The sequence below is a fragment of the Pseudopodoces humilis genome, chromosome 8, assembly GCF_049639895.1.
Source record: "Pseudopodoces humilis isolate 2021_Gansu_Grassland_sample_001 chromosome 8, ASM4963989v1, whole genome shotgun sequence".
In the NCBI taxonomy this organism is placed as follows: Eukaryota; Metazoa; Chordata; class Aves; order Passeriformes; family Paridae; genus Pseudopodoces; species Pseudopodoces humilis.
Window position 1 is genome coordinate 21,728,159 of NC_142207.1, and position 16,282 is coordinate 21,744,440.

The 16,282-nt window shown below is 50.8% G+C and overlaps 3 protein-coding genes across 9 annotated transcripts; all 3 read left to right on the forward strand.

The window, feature by feature from the left end:
• The first annotated feature begins 370 nt into the window (after window positions 1–370).
• Window positions 371–3,112, forward strand: HOXD10 (homeobox D10). The gene is made up of 2 exons (XM_005519829.3): window positions 371–1,115; window positions 2,495–3,112. Exons 1-2 carry the CDS (start codon window positions 374–376, stop codon window positions 2,770–2,772), a joined length of 1,020 nt encoding a protein of 339 aa, XP_005519886.1. The 5' UTR covers window positions 371–373; the 3' UTR covers window positions 2,773–3,112.
• A 2,302-nt stretch (window positions 3,113–5,414) lies between these two features.
• Window positions 5,415–9,240, forward strand: HOXD9 (homeobox D9). 6 transcript variants are annotated; one of them, XR_015773087.1, is made up of 4 exons: window positions 6,577–7,522; window positions 8,095–8,261; window positions 8,640–8,855; window positions 8,990–9,240. XR_015773087.1 is itself a non-coding variant. In XM_014249256.2 (3 exons), the coding sequence occupies exons 1-3, from the start codon at window positions 5,530–5,532 to the stop codon at window positions 8,334–8,336; spliced, it is 882 nt and encodes a 293-aa protein (XP_014104731.2). In that variant the 5' UTR covers window positions 5,415–5,529; the 3' UTR covers window positions 8,337–8,627. The 6 variants fall into 6 exon arrangements, 4 of the variants coding, with proteins under 4 accessions (XP_014104731.2, XP_087915007.1, XP_014104732.2 ...); XR_001331251.2 differs by having other exon boundaries at window positions 8,640–8,756; XM_014249256.2 differs by lacking the exons at window positions 8,640–8,855; window positions 8,990–9,240 and adding an exon at window positions 5,415–5,533 and having other exon boundaries at window positions 6,887–7,522; window positions 8,095–8,627.
• A 3,763-nt stretch (window positions 9,241–13,003) lies between these two features.
• HOXD8 (homeobox D8) lies at window positions 13,004–15,256 on the forward strand. 2 transcript variants are annotated; one of them, XM_005519833.3, is made up of 3 exons: window positions 13,011–13,407; window positions 13,687–13,834; window positions 14,412–15,256. In XM_005519833.3, exons 1-3 carry the CDS (start codon window positions 13,282–13,284, stop codon window positions 14,705–14,707), a joined length of 570 nt encoding a protein of 189 aa, XP_005519890.2. In that variant the 5' UTR covers window positions 13,011–13,281; the 3' UTR covers window positions 14,708–15,256. The 2 variants fall into 2 exon arrangements, with proteins under 2 accessions (XP_005519888.2, XP_005519890.2); XM_005519831.3 differs by having other exon boundaries at window positions 13,004–13,834.
• Window positions 15,257–16,282: the final 1,026 nt, after the last annotated feature.

Genomic DNA, 16,282 nt, shown 5'->3' on the forward strand with positions numbered 1-16,282 from the left:
TCCCGCAACCTTTTGTCCCCGCACTTGTCAGCGGCGGGGCTTTCAGGGGAGCGGCGGCGGGCGGGCGCGGGTGTTCCGCGGGCGCGGAGGCCCGCCGGGGGGCGGCTCGGCGGCGCGGTGCCGCAGCGCGGGCGCGGGGCGGTGCGGTGCCCGCGCGGCGGCGCAGGGGGCGCTGTTGACCGCGGCGGGGCGCGGCGGGGCGGCGCGGCGGGGCGCGTCAGCGGCGGGGCGGCGGCGCGCGGGGCGGCGGGCGCTGCCATTGGCCCGCCTGTCATGTGGTCGCGCGGAGGCATCCGCAATTACACGGGAATGTTTTCCTAGAGATGTCAGCCTACAAAGGACACAATCTCTCTTCCTCAAATTCCGCCCCAAAATGTCCTTTCCCAACAGCTCTCCTGCCGCTAATACTTTTTTAGTAGATTCTCTCATCAGTGCGTGCAGGAGTGACAGTTTCTACTCCAACAGCGCCAGCATGTATATGCCACCTAGCACAGACATTGGGACGTATGGGATGCAAACCTGTGGACTCCTTCCGTCTCTGGCTAAGAGAGAAGTTAATCACCAAAATATGGGTATGAATGTACATCCTTATATACCTCAAGTAGACACTTGGACAGACCCGAACAGATCTTGTCGAATAGAGCAACCTGTTACACAGCAGGTCCCCACTTGTTCCTTCACTACAAATATTAAAGAAGAAAGCAATTGCTGCATGTATTCCGATAAGAGATCCAAACTCATTTCTGCAGACGTCCCTTCCTACCAGAGGCTGGTGTCTGAATCATGCCCCATTGAGAACCCCGAGGTTCCCGTCCCAGGATATTTTAGACTGAGCCAGACCTACGCCACTGGGAAAACCCAAGAGTACAATAATAGCCCTGAAACGAGTTCAACTGTAATGTTACAGTTAAACCCTCGCGGCAGCTCCAAACCGCAGATATCTGCTCAACTTCAGCTGGAAAAGAAAATGAATGAAAGCCCGAACAACCAAGACAGCACCGCTAAAGTCTCTCAAGTGGAAAGTCCCGAGCCCAAGTCCACGTTGCAAGAGGAGCGGAGCTGTCTGCCCGAAGGCTCCGTGTCCAGCCCAGAAGTCCAGGAGAAGGAGAGTAAAGGTCTGTATTACCGAGTTTAAGCCGTGCCGTGGTGTAACTCCAACACGCCAGCACCATAAAGCACGCTCGAATATACTAACGAGCATCACAGCCATCACATTTAATGCTAAGGAGTATCGGGCTGCAGGTGCTGTCTCTCTGAAGATTTTGGCAGGCAAAAATGCGACACAAAACGGTCCAAAGATTTTCCGTAGAGATCTGCCTCTCCCGTGCACGCAGACAGCCTCTGTGATGCGGGGAATATAGCCGTGTGCTCCGTAATGCACTGCAGCAGCCAAAAGCAGCCCCATACCTCTAAAAAAAAGCAGGTCTGGAGGTTGTAAAATACGAGCAGCTCAACTTTTCTTCCGAAAGTATTTCGCCTTTTTTTTTTTTTTTTTCCACCGAGCCTTACTGCGGTTTGATTGCATTTAAAGTTAATTACGATCCTCTTAAAATAGGTGAGGAATAGGTGCTACCAGGCTGGGTAAAGTTGGAAAGAAATGCACAATGAAAGCAGCAGCCCGCTATCTGCCTGGTCCAAGGGTGGATTATTTCAAAGTGGTGCTTTAGATAACCTTGGGTTGGTCTCCAAAAGTGCACCAGTATTTTGAAATGCTTTTGAAAGCTGAAAATGGTGGCACTCTGATTTTATTTTCCTTTTTAAAATGCACTAACGCCTTTCTTTTGAACGGCGTATTTCGAAGAATCCCAAAATGAGAATTTTTCTGCTATCAAAATGTACTTTGCAACCTCTAGGTCGATTTTTACCTTCTGTGTGCTTTGAAAATTTCTTTATCTGAATTTTGTTTAGTAGCCCAGGTCTAGCTCCATGTGGGGTAAATTTATTTCTGGTGGGGAAAAGAGAACCTAAAAGGAAAATGAAAAAAAAAAAAATCCAAGACAGGGGGTCGTAATTTCTTGTATATCATTTTGTCTGGGAAATGTCTGTATCTGTTTATAGGTGTGCTTGCGTGATTCAGCTGATGTGTGTGGGGATGCTGCTTCAAATTACAGTGCGAGACTATTTTGTAATTGGAATATTTTAGTGGCAATTGTCGTGGGAGCCCGAGTCGGCCATGGCGAGGCTAGACCCGCTAAGATGTGTCCGTGGGGCGGATGGCAGGTTAAATATTGTTGAAATGTTAAACGCCGGCCGAAAACTTGAGAGAGCCTTACTGGCAGGAGCAGGAGAGCGGGGTGGCCGCAGGGCAGGGTGCCGTGCTGGGGACAGGCGAGCCCAGGTCCCCTCACCGAGCCCACACCTCACCCGAGCGGTGTTTAATGCCCACATCCACCATATCTGCCAGACACTGCAGAGGAGGGGTCATGGCCAAGGGTACACGCTAACAGTCTGAGGTATTTTTGATTTTTTTTTTCTTCTTCTTTGATTTTGATAGAGGAAATCAAGTCTGATACTCCAACAAGCAATTGGCTAACTGCAAAGAGTGGCAGAAAGAAGAGGTGTCCTTATACTAAACACCAAACACTGGAATTAGAGAAAGAGTTCTTATTCAATATGTATCTCACTCGAGAGCGCCGTCTAGAGATCAGTAAGAGCGTAAACCTCACTGACAGGCAGGTCAAGATTTGGTTTCAAAACCGCAGAATGAAGCTCAAGAAGATGAGCAGGGAGAACCGAATCCGGGAACTGACCGCTAATCTGACCTTCTCTTAAACCCTAACCCCGGGGGGGGCACCAGTGAGGAATGGGCACAGCACCATCACTTGATAAAGGCAGGAGAGACTCTGGCAAAACCCGGCATTTTCCAGTTTTGTTTTGTTTTGTTTTGTTTTCTGATAGAATGTGACTCTTCGTCCTTCTTTTAGCGCTGCAAGTGAATATGTATTACTATGATGAGTATATATAAAACCTAGCACGTGTAATTTATTTTTGTTCTCATCGTAATGCAGGGTAACTATTATTGAATATTATCATTTGGTCTTAACTTATTGGAACTGTCGAACATCCAAGCAATGTGACTTTTTCATGTTTTTACTAACAAAATGGTATTTATGTGGGGCTGTTACACGGGCCATAACATTTTGAGTACATTCAATACTTTCAGAAAAAGAGCGGGGGGAAACTGTGGGGGAGGGGGGAAAGAGAAGCACATTATAATGTAACTATCCTCTCAAATGAACTTAGAGATTGTCCTTCGTAAAATGGAATATCTCCTTCTTCTCCATTGTAGACATTTCCTTGTGGTGCATATGTGGAATAGTAGTCGTTCAGCAGCAAATTGTCCTTCTTGTGCATGTTCTGTTTGCATGTATAATGCAATAAACTCTGTAAACTACTGCGGTTCCTTTGGTTTTCTACAAATGTTTGAAGCACAGATGCAGGTTGGTCTCCTGATCTTTCTCTATCAGCAACTTTTTGGACTGGTGTACCTTTTTTACCATATTCTGGTCTTTGTGTGTGTCCTCCTGGCACTCTTTCTTTCTTTTCCTCCATTTTTTCCCCCCCTTCCTTTTTTTTTTTTTTTTCCTAAGGGGTGGGGTGGAGACTGGGCCGGGAAATGATGTAAACCTAATTAATTTATAAATGTGTCTGTAAACAACTGATTAATTGATAAAATGTTGTGTGATATTCGCAGTCTGACAAACTGAATGCAAAAAAACCCACAAAAAACAAAAAAAACAAACCAAAACAACAACAAAAACCCCAAAAACCAAACCAAAACAAAACAAAAAAAAAAGAGAATGGATAAAAAAAGTTGTAAAATATTATGACTTAAACTGGACATCCTCATCCAATCAACTTGTACAACTCGTAAATGGTAAGTGATAAAAATATCTTTCTACTACAAGCTGTCAGGAATATGTGTGTCATTTTATTTGACGTTTGTACATTGATTTAAAAAATATCACTCACTGCTTGCTTACAATGTGCAGACTTTGCTTTCGTGTCTTTGCTCGCTAAAATAAAGAAGGAAAAACCAACAAAAAACCTCCATAATAAACGCAAAGCTGGGTATAAGTAAACGTTAAGGAGCTCGATTTTCGGTCGGCTCAACAGCTTTCAGAAGACCGTGGATGGAAAAAATATTCCCTCAAAATATTCTCAGCATCTGGCGAGGTTGGCTTTTTTTGAGCAAAAACCCTCCCAGTCGTGCTTACAAAAGTACACCAGTCTCTTCAGACCTACTTTTGTCACCCTGCACCGTTTCTGTTTGCTCAGAGATCGTTTTATTTCTCGCAATTCCATTTTAGTAGCACACATCCAGCTAATGACGTTCACGACTCTTAACCCTTTCTGTACATAGCTGAAAAATGGTATTAGCAGGACTCTGCGCTGGAAGCTGAGGCAGGGCATGTGTGCTGAGAGCGGGGCAATGCCCGTGTGAGCAGATATACTAAGCAGAACTGCAAATAGCTTGCAAATGAACATGACTTCAAATTGAAGTGCAAATACTTGGGCATACTTTCACCTTCAAACGGGTACTGGAGAAGTAGCGTGGCTACTGTTCGCGCTGGGAAACCAGCTTGCTCACAATCAACGCCCATTTCTCCCCTAAGCTGTTTTTAAATCAAGAAATTAAACTCAAGATAGTGCCAATATTGTGCGACTTGGTGACAGATACTGCTCACAATGCTGTTGGTGGCATTGTGTTTGCTCTTTCGTCGCTGATATTTAATTTAAGCCAGTCCTTCCTCATGTGCACATTTACTCATAGGGAAGAGGCTATGTATTCCTCAAACCGAGGCATCATCATTTTGGAGCTGGGAGAGCCACAAGCACCTAGGTATTTTGTGCTTGCTCCAGTTTCGAACGATGCTCAAAAAAAAAAACCAAACCCAAAAAAACCTCAACCCCAGAACCCCCAAAACAACAAAACAACCCCAACTCCTTAAATATTTCATACATTCGCACGGCCTTTTCTTTTCTTTCAGCCATACTCGCTACACCACCAGAGAAGTTTCGGCAGTGGGAAGTAAATAGCTGGCTCCATACCAAGAGTTTAACGCATGTAAAAAGGAGGCTCACTCTAATCTGCCTGCTTTAGCAATTTATATCTGTTTGAAGTGAGGGGCAATTCTCCTCCATACCACAAACCCTGCTTCTAGAGAACAATGTAACAAAAATTATGAAATCGCAGAAGAAAATGCTTAAGTCAAATGACCAAAAGAAAATATAAAAAGGGAAAAAAAAAAAAAGGTTAAGGAAAAGGAAAAAAAAACCAAAAAAAAAAGCAAAAAAAAGGAAGAAAACAACCTAGGAGAGCAATAAATCATTAAATAAACAGGAATTTCAGTCCCTTCCTCATAACGGCCCGCGAGTAGGAAGTGTTTTCCCAGCGCTGCTGTCCGTGGCCCCGGCGGGCTGTGCTGCGGGCTGTGCTGCGGGCTCGCCACTAACTCTCTGCGTTTCCTCCAGATCCCGGCACAGCCACGGTCCCTCGCCCGGGGAAGCAGGCGTGGGCAGAAGACCATGGGTAATCCACTTTTCAATCCTAACGGGGCATCGCTTCGCTCGGGCAACAAAAACCAGGCCGGGAGGGAAGGGTGGGGATGGAAGGCATGGAAAAGAAAGCAAAGCGGGCAAAGAAAAATCTCACGTAGGCATTGAACGTGGCTCCCCCTGAACTAGGGGCGGAGGAGACGGCTCTGCCTGCGAGCTGGGGTCAGCGGCAGCCCCTTGCCCTCGGCGGGCCGGAGCCTGTCCGCCTGCGCTGGCAGCTGCGGGGCCAGGCCGCCTCCTCCGCGCTGCCTCTGCCCTCCCGGGCAGCGCCGCACACCTTCACGGGGGCCGTGTTAAGGCTGTGCAGCCCCAAAATTCCGCAGATAGAGGAGCGTGTGTTCAGCCACACGTCAGTTGTGCTCGGAGACACAGGCTTTGCTGTTTCCATCCGTCCATTTTATTAGGGACACATTAATCTATAATCAAATACACCTCATAAAATTTTTATTGAAAGGCATAAAATCATTACAGAGGTCTTCCACCTGTTTTAAAACAACACAATGGGCATCTCTTTTTAAAAGTATATCCTTTCCGTGGAAACTTTCTGTTCCGGGGTGGGGGGTGCGATAATAATACCCGCACACCCTCTGAAATATGGAAGTACCGCAATGTGCTTTTACTGTAACATTTTCCTGTTTTATGAGAAGTCGTTACAGTCCCAGCTTGCGATGGTTTGTTTTTACAGGCAAGAATCCCCCTTTCCCAGCGGGTTCCCTCAGCAGCTTGGAGTGTGATTAGCAAGCCAAGGCTGTTGGATTTATTTAAACACCCTGCCACTCATTGATTAAGAAATGAATGGCAGAAATCGCTCAAAGAAGGTGAAGAAATAGTCCGCACCCGCCTCGGCCGTGGGCTGCCAGCGCGGCCACGCCCGCCGCTCCCCGGGCAGGCAGGGCAGGCAGGCGGGCAAGTAGGGCAGGCAGGCGAGCAGGGAGGGCAGGACAGCACGGGCAGGACAGCACGGGCAGGGCGGGCAGGGCGGGCGGGCAGCGGGGCTCGCAGGGCGGGCAGGGCAGGGCGGGCGGCCCCGGCGCGGTGCGGGGGCGCAGGCGGTGCGGCACGCCGTGCGGGGCCGTTGTTGATGATGATTTTTTTTTTAATCACAGCAGCCCCAGTTTAGCGGATTGATTTACTCGCAGTATTGGTAAATATGATCACGTGGGCTCCGCAACCAATGGTTGAGGGTTGCAGTCTGCAAAATACTACGATTGTTCTCCGGGAGGGTATCATATACAGTTAACAGTGTAACCTTTTATATGACTAAGAGGGGAGCCTAAAATGTCGTCTAGTGGCACCATAAGTAACTATTATGTCGATTCTCTCATAGGCCATGAAAGCGAAGAAGTTTATGGGAGTAGATTCGTCCAGGGAGGTCACAGTGCGACCTCCAGGCCATCAGGTGTTGCAGAGAGTTCAGATTTTTCCTCTTGTAGCTTTGCACCAAAATCCACCGTGTTTTCCACCTCCTGGTCCACTGTTCACCATCAGCCGTCTGCGGCAATGACCGGGATCTACCACCCCTACATGCACCAGCCCCACTTAGGGGCAGCCGACGCTGGCCGCTACGTGCGCTCCTGGATCGAGCCCTTCCCGGGCTTCCCGGGCGGCGGCGGCGGCGGCGGCGGAGGCAGCGGAGGCAGCGGAGGCAGCGGAGGCAGCAGCAGCGGCGGCTCCGCGTCCAGCTCCGGCTCCTCCAACGGGCGCCACTACGGGATAAAGCCGGAGACGGGAGCAGCCGCCTCCTCGTCTTCCTCCTCCTCTTCCTCCTCCTCCAAAAGGACTGAGTGCTCCTCGTCTCGGGAGTCCCAGGGGATCGGTGTGCCCGAGTACACGTGCAGCTCCTTCCTCCAGGAGTCCCGGGAGAAAGCGCCTGCCGGCAGCTCCAAGGACCCCGCCGCCTGCAGCCACAACCCCAGCCCGAGCAGCGATCTGAAAGAGGAGAAGCAGCAGCAACTTGACCCAAGTAAGTAAAAGAAACAAAACAAAACAAAACAAAACAAAACCCCAAAAAAACACCAAAGAAAGAAAGACAAGAAAAAGAAAAGAAAAAGACAATCAAAACAAAATGGGGAGTGGGGGAGACAGAGAGGAATAGACACAGGAATAGGGGCGGAGAGAGAAGGGGAGAAAAAGAAAGAAAGAAAGAGAGAAGGAGAGAAGGAGGGAAAGTATGAAAGGAAGCAAGGAAGGAAGGAAGGAAGGAAGAAAGCGAGAGAGAAAGAAAGAAAGAAAGAAATAGCCCCTTTGATTTATTGCCGAAACCTGTAAGGCTCGAATGTGCAAAACTGATAGTTTTACTAACCTATAAAAACGTCTAGACGCCTACCCCAGCGCAAGCAGCAACAAGCACCCATAAAAGACTCCACATAACCACCTACCATCAAGACATCATTTGTACAGTAAACAGACTGGGGCATTAAGGCTTTTATGATAATTCCTCCAAAGTTGTGAAAACAGTCCATCCTTCGTTAAATTAATTTAACGACCTTTCTCTCCCCCCCCCTCCCCGTTCCCTATATACCTCCCTTCTTCCAGATAACCCTGCAGCAAACTGGATCCACGCTCGTTCAACGAGGAAAAAGCGTTGTCCCTACACAAAGTATCAAACTCTGGAACTGGAAAAGGAATTTCTGTTTAACATGTACCTCACCCGAGACCGCCGTTACGAAGTAGCTAGGATTTTAAACCTCACAGAGAGACAGGTCAAAATCTGGTTTCAGAACAGAAGAATGAAAATGAAAAAGATGAACAAGGAGAAAGGCAATAAAGGAGACTAACGCTGGGGTGGAAACGTAGCTGGGGACTATTGATTTAGTTTTGAGTTTGGATTTTTATAGGGGGAGTGTGGGGGTCCTTTTGGTTTTGGGTTGTGGCTGCTTGTTTTTGTTTGGTTGTGTGGGGTTTTTTTGGGTTCGGTTTGTGGGGGTTTTTTGTTGTTTTGGTTTTTTTTTTCCTTTTCTTAGTTTGGTTTTATTCTTCCTCTGCACCCCTTAGTTCCCCATACGTTCCTCCTGCCCTACTCCACCCCAGGGACTTTAAATCAATCGCGCTTTTTTTTTTTTTTTTTTTTTTTTTGGTAGAAGTGAAACGTGGTCTGTGTCAGGTATTTCGGGAAATTTTGTCTTGCTCGACAACGTGTTTTTCAGAGTCTCTTGATACTCCCCTTCTCCTTCCCAGACCATTTAGCTGACAATATTGTGAGTGCACGTTAGCTTTGGGAACTCTATCTGATGTTAAATGTTCGACATGTTTCTTAAAAGTGATGTAGACTAGATAGTTATTTTGCCAAAATGAAGGTAAGGAAATTAATTATAATTACGGTAATTAAAAAAAAATACATATTAAATTGCAGTCGCTTAAATCAATGGGGGTTGCTGTGCTGTCCACGACCTACTAAGAGGAAATCTTTCCCCAAACTTCTGCTTTCTAGGTCTGAATCCTTCGCAATAGATGCCACAGAGAGGCCACGAGCTGCTTCCCCCCCCTTTAGTGCACTGTTAGGAGGTTGTCTCATCCTTGGAGCCGCTCGCCATAGGCCTAACGCCTCCCGGTGCCCCGGCTCGCTGCCGTCCCTGCCCCCGGTGACTGTTGTATTAATTAACCGCTCCGTGTCTCGCACTACGGACCTGTTGTAATTGTTGTCAGTTATTACACAATAAAGTCTGCCGTGACCGAACGACAGCGCTGCGGTGAGAGGAGAAATCTGTGCGTCCCTCGCGATGTCCCCTGCGCCGCCGGCCCTTCCGCGCAGCGCCCGCGCAGCGCCCGCGCAGCTCCCGCGGGCCGAGCGCGTCCGGGCCGGGGGGAAAGGCCGGCCGAGCTGCCGGCCAGCAGCACCTCTGGCACCTTCCCCCGCCTCCCTGAGCCACATCTGCTGCCAGAGGTCGGTGCGGAGAGGCCGGGTAGGTGCCCCCGCCGCCTTGCCCGGGCCTCAGGTACCAGCGCTCCCTCAAACATCAGCGATCCCTTGGGATCGGTTAGGAAATACTTCCACACCAGTCCTCAGGAGCCAAGGAAACACAATGACGGCCATTCGGTTAAACGTGGTTCTTATTCCCAGGTTTTTTTTTCTTGGTGGGTCGCTTCTAACCTCTGCTTTCTGTAACTGGGAGGCTGGAAGCTCTGGAGGGGACACGGCTGCTGCCAAACGTTCGTTCGGCTTTGTTGGCGAGAGCTCATTTAGCAACGCGCCTCATGCCTTCTGCATTTATAAACACACATGACTTTATCAAGATAATTGAGATGAAGTTCATTGTAAAAAATGCTTTGTTTAAAGAGCAACCATTAAAATGAAGGACCCGTAAATATTTACGAGCAGTTCGGTTAATTCAAGATTAAGGGGAGAGCTGAGAGACCTGGTGTTGAATGTTTTTTACCTCTGGAAAAAAAAAAAAAAAAAGAAAAAGAAAAAGAAAAAGAAAGCAAAAGCATGCACTGCCAGGAAAAGGTGTTGCATTGCTTCCCATCCATTGTCGAGAAGATACCTATAATTCTTTTAAAACAGGAAGAACTATGGTATAATAAAACCATTGAGATGGCTAGACGTCTGGACCTAATGAGTTTACGATATGCTATGGCACTTTTCTTTGAAAGCACCTTATTTTGATGTTTATGTTTGTTAGGGGGAAAAAAAGGCAAAAAAATGCAGACAAACTAGGTCTTAAAACCTTGGACTATAAATTTCAGTATGTCAGCGTTGGGCCAAGGCAACAGACTGAAAAAAACCCTGAAGGTCAAGAAACAGAGATTTTACAAAGTCCGCTTATTTGTTCAAATGTATTTCATTGGATATTCTACTGCAATATGATGCCAATCTCAATATTTTCGCAAATACCCACAGAGGGGGGTGATCTGTAACAACACGTAAACAATATTCTTGTACACATAACTGCATTGTGTTGATTCCAGCAGAGGCTCTGTTAAGAAATTTTCACCAAGTCCACACCATCTTTTTAATATTTTATATCTGGCAGATTGACACATTTTACCTTGTATATGTATTTTTCCTTTTGTTTACCTGTTTTTAATATAGCGTGCATTTATTTCAAAATGGCAGAAAGAAAAGCAAACATCTCGATCGATGAAATGCAGTTCATCTATGGAAGTTACTTCTAGTGTCAAACAGAGTAATTTAATTCCTATCCATTGGTTGTGTTAATATATGTTTCCACATATGCACAGTCTTGTGCACACGCATTATATCGAATAATTCACAGGCATGTGCAATGAAGGAGGGGGTGAACAAAGATTCATCTTTACTTTCGTTTGCATAAATCAATCCATAAATACATAAAAGCACGGGCAAACAAAATAACATCTTCAATACAAAAACGTATAACTCTAAAACTACCACACATGGAGATTTCGTGGTGTAATATGTGGGGAAACATGATCGAAAACGCGATAGCAGTCGTCTTCAAAGCTCAGGCGTCTTTCCTGGCTGCCATGTGTAAACGAGGCACATTCTTTGTATGCAGTTAATTATAACTCTGGCAAAAAAATAAAAGAAGGTTACCGAAATGTGCTAAGAAAATGGCACTGTAAACTCAACGAGGGGGGGGGGGAGGAAAAAAAAGAAAAAAGAAAAAAATTTAAAGAAAGGAAAAAAGAAAAAGGAAGAAACCCAACCCAAAACCAGAAAGCAAAGGAAGAGTCGGTCAGCACTGGCCTCGCCGCTGTTGCGCAGTTTGAGTTTCTGGCGGGGCTGCGGTGGGGCCGAGGGGCCGGGGGCAGCGCGGGCAGTGCGGGGCGGTGGGCGCTGCCTGCCGCTACCGCACCGCGCCGCCAGAGTGCGCCCGCGCTCCACCCTTGCGCGCCCGCCGCGCCCCGCTCTGCGCGCCCGCGGCCCCGCTCCGGTCCCGGCTCCGCTCCAGCCCCGGCCCCGCTCCGAGTCCCAGCCCCGCTCTAGCCCCGGCCCCTCTCCAGCCCCGGCTCCGCTCCGAGTCCCAGCCCCGGCTCCGAGCCCCGGCTCCGCGGCTCCACCGCCGCCCCGGCTCCGCGGCTCCACCGCCGCTCCAAGCCCCGCGGGGGATGGTTCTGGCCCGCGCAATTACCGCCCCGGCGGCTGCGCGGGAGGAGGAGCGGGGGTGTCCGGCGCGGATGCGGGAAGCAGCCTCTGTGTGCCCCTCCGCAGGGTGAGGCAGCGTCTCTGGGCTGCCGCTCTCCCCCTGCCAGGCCCGGCCTTCTGCCTTCCTGCTGGTCCCTGGCGAAGGGTTTTCGCTGCTGTCTGTCCGTGCGTGTGTCCCCGGACCTTTCCCGCCTCCCCCGCCTTTCCGTGGTCTGCACGGGGGTCCCTAAACCTCCGCGAGTTCCTAAAGGCGTGCGGCCCGAGCCGCGGGGCCCCTGCCCGGGCCAGGGTGTCATTGCGGGCACAGGGCCCGTCGGGGTGCTCACATGCGGGGCAACCGGGCTGGTCAGCGAGACAAAGCGAGTTAAGCGGCATGGAGGCGTGGGGGTGGTGGAGGAGCGGGGTGTGATGGGGAAGGAGCCTGAGATGCCTTTTATGTAACCACAAGTATTTTTTTGTCAATTCACATCAGACGGTCACACGTGGCTCTGCCTGGGCCCGTATTATATTTCACCTACATTTTTCGTCTGTTTCCGAAATAGGGCGGATTCGAGCTCCTGAGGGTGTCTCTCGGAAAATATGATTCCCACTGAAGGACGAAGCGGGAGAGAGAGGACTGGAGACGACGCTTCTTGGGGCACGGGGGCCAGCGGGGGTGGCCGGCCCGAGCGGGGGCAGCGCCGAGCCTGCTGGGCAGCGTTTTTCTTCCTTCCTTCCTCCCGGAGAACAGGGCTTACTTATTTCGGACGGAGTCCCCGAGCGGTGCTAACCGTTCACCCACACATTTTTATTTTCTCCCCCGCCCCCCCATCCCCTTTGCCTCGGTAATGACGTCCACCAAGGGTGAAATGATGGAAAGTATATTCATAGGCATGATTTCCATTAAGTATCAATTAACCTGGAGCCTCAGCCATGCGTGCAAGGCGTCAAGGGTAAATGTGCATCTCATTTCCCAGCGATCTGCTCGCCTGGAAGGAAATTACCCGAAGGGCCCGTTGGCAAGGGGGGGCCTGGCCGCTGCACGCTGCCGCCCCAAGGGCGCCCCCCTGCCCTCTGCTACACCCCGGAGACCCCGCGATGGGCATCGGCTCCGTGTGAGGGGCTCTGCCCTTGCCGGCCGGCGGTACAGGCCGCGCTCCGGGCAGCGCAGCCTGGGTGAGCCGGGCGGTGCGGCCCCGGGCAGCGCGCCCGCGGTTATCGCGCGGGATCTGCGCGGCCGCCTCGCCCCTGCGCGGCGGGGCTTTCAGCGGCTCCTAGCGAGCGCACACCGGAGGGGGGAGCGGGGGTGCCGCGGCCGGGGTGGATCCGGGCAGGGCTGGGCCGAGTTTTTTTCTTGCCCGAGGAGCGGCACGTGTAAACTGAAGCCAAAAGTCCCCCCTGAGCTCATGTGCGTGTGTGTGTGTGTGTGTGTGTGTGTGTGTGTGTGCGTGCGCGGGCTGCTGTGTGCCTAATAGGAAATAGTAAAAGCAGTGAGGCAGGTCATTTTGGGAGCGATTATAATCCAGTCCTGGTCACCACATACACGGAGAGCAGGAGCGGGGAGCGCACGGGCCAGCGACGGCAGCGGCGGCATGAGCGCGGCGTAGAGGCACCGGCGGCGGCGGCGGCGGCAAGAGCAGCGCCCCGTGTCCCCGCCCGTCGCTGCCCCCTCCCCGATGAGCTCCTACTTTGTCAACCCGCTGTACTCCAAGTACAAGGTGGCGGCGGCGGCGGCGGCGGCGGCGGCGGCGGCGGGGGAAGCCATCAATTCCCCGTACTACGACTGTCACTTCGCACCCGAGGTGAGCGGCCGACAAGCCGCTGCCGCCGCCGCCGCTGCCGCCGCCGCTCTGCTCTACGGGAACGGCGCGGCCGCCGCCCGCTTCCCGCACCCCGGGCCCGGCGGGGCGGGGGGCGGCGGGGGGGCGGCCGCGGACTTTTACCAGCCGGCCGGGGGGACCCCCACGGCCCCCTACCAGCCGCCTCCTCCTCCCCCCGCCGCGCCTCCGCCTCCTGCCCCCTGCAGCGGGGTTACCTGTCACGGGGAGCCCGCTAAATTTTACGGATACGATAACTTACAGAGACAGCAGATTTTTACGACACAGCAAGAGGCCGAGCTGGTACAATATCCTGACTGTAAATCGTCCAGTGCTAATATTGGCGAGGAACCAGACCACTTAAATCAGAGCTCGTCTCCTGCTCAAATGTTTCCCTGGATGAGACCACAAGGTTGGACGCAGTCAAAAATTTGCTTCCATCTCACGTCTGAGTTTGAAACTTTCTTTTCCTCCTCCTGCTTCTTTCTCGCTGACTCTCGCTCCCTGCCTCTGTCTCCCCCACTCCCTACCTCTCTCACCGCGATTTCTATCGCCGCGGTGGCTTGCGATAATAAAGGGATGCAGTGAGCAAGCAGAAAGCTCTGCAGCAGGCAGCTACCAACCCAAGAGTAGCCTTTAAGACGCCTCTCGGACTCTGAGGCGCGGCTGATGCGCTCGCCTGTCTCCCGTCGCCGCTGCCTGAACGGGAAGGGTGCAGGGTTGGGAAGGGGGTGGTATACAAGATGATAAAGTGACCCTGCAACATCCTATGCAGAGGGACAGCTGAGGCGCTTCGTGCATTTACTATCGCTGTGCTCCTCTCGTGTGTAAAGCTCTAGACTCCTTTGTGCCCTCTGCTTTCTCTCCCGGCGGTTCTGTGGGGCTTCTCTCGAGGAATTCCGGAGGGACCGGAGTCCTCGCTGCCTGCCTGCGCCTTGTTTTGAACGGCCACACCAACCTCCAAACCCCTATGTTTTTGTTTTAAACAGCAGCGCCGGGTAGGAGGAGAGGAAGACAAACATACAGCCGATTCCAGACTCTAGAGCTGGAAAAGGAGTTCCTATTTAACCCCTATCTGACCAGGAAGAGAAGGATCGAGGTGTCCCACGCACTAGGACTCACCGAGAGGCAGGTAAAGATCTGGTTTCAGAACAGGAGGATGAAATGGAAAAAAGAGAACAACAAGGACAAATTCCCCGCTTCCAGACAGGAGGGAAAGGAAGGGGAGGCCAAAAAGGAAGCACATGATCTGGAAGAAGACAGAGCTGAAGGCCAGACGAATTAATTTTTTCCCCAAATGTCTTTGTGCAAGTCAATCAAAAATGACCAGGGCTAAAGCCCGACATCTCGGCTCATCCACCCCTCTACGTGATCTGGTCGTGGGACGAGTGACCCCATGTCCCTCCGTTTGACATTTCCCTGCTTCGGGTGCTTCACTTGTTTGTGCTTTTATTTTGTTTATAAGCGTATCCAAAACGATCTCCAGATTTAACATTTCATCATTATTTTTTTTCAAATTTGATACAGAGTTTGTAGCAATAAATTTCTAATTATATATAAATAAATATATATATATATATTTGCAACCTTAAAAGACGATGATTGTGGGAAACGACATATACTTCCTAATAATAAATATCAATAAGTAAGACATTTAACAACGCTTTATTAATCAAGACAAGTGCACTTGTACTATTTTAATTCTTGTTCTTATCTTATGTGGAATAAATTAAATAAATTTAACAATCTTGAAGAAAATATCATAGGAATATATTTAACCTTCTTCTATAATATTTGATTAAAATAAACAGAATTTATTCAATTATAAAATGTATCGGCCTCCCTTATATCCCTTTTGTAATGCACTCCTCAAGAAACCTTTAGTTTGCAGTGGTCCGAGCTAGCTCTCCCCGCGTCTCTCCTCGGATGCCGGTTGTTTCTGTGGGGTCTATCAATGGCACGTTGTGTTCAAAACCCTCTTTTTGCTCCCTGCCACGAGCTCTGCGGGCCGTGGTCCAAGCAGCAGCGGCCTGCGGGAACCGCGGCTCCACCTGCGAGTGGAGTCCAGGCTGCGGGCCGGCCCAGGGAGCCCCCGATGTGTGTGCCTGGGCCTTGCACTCGCCTTTTCCTGCCCCCCAGCCCGGGCTGCGGGCCGGCCTCGCAGGGGACCGGCAAGCACAGCCCTTACCCTGCGGAGCCGCTTGCTGCCGGCGCGGCTGGAGGGAGACACGGGAGCATTCCGGCCCCAAGCCATCCCCAAGGGCTGCTCCAGCCCCGCCACGCAAAACACGGCCAAAACGGGCCCAGCCTCCCCCGAGGATGGCTGACAAGCAGGTAAACACGAAGCTTTTGAGACCTTGCGTGGGGGCTTCTCGAAGGCTGTAATTCTTAGGAGTCCCAAACCATGCGTAGACCGGGAGAAGGATGTTTCTACCCCTAAATATTATCTTATGATGCGTTTCCCAACGAGGCCGCAGCTGGTGGCCGAGCCTGCCTCACGGTTCCCGCAACCACGGGAGGAAAGATCCGCTCTGATTAGCAAAACGATTTAATTTCTCTCTCCCTCTCCCCTCCCTCCTCTCGCTCTCGCTCGGTGGCGGGGTCCCGCAGAGTGCTGTATCGAACAGGACGGCCGAAAGCAGTCCTTTTTTAGGAGTAGGAGGCAGAGGGTCGAGGGATGGGGTATAAATCCCTACCAATACTTTTGCGTCATATTTTCCCTACCGGCTGACGCTCCCCTGAGTAATGGCTCCGTGTAGGAAATCGGATGGACGGGGCAGAAACTGCGACAAACACGACACATCTGCCCAGAAACGAGCGTGATCCCTACGAGGCCGGGGCTGAGCCGAGGCCTTGCTCG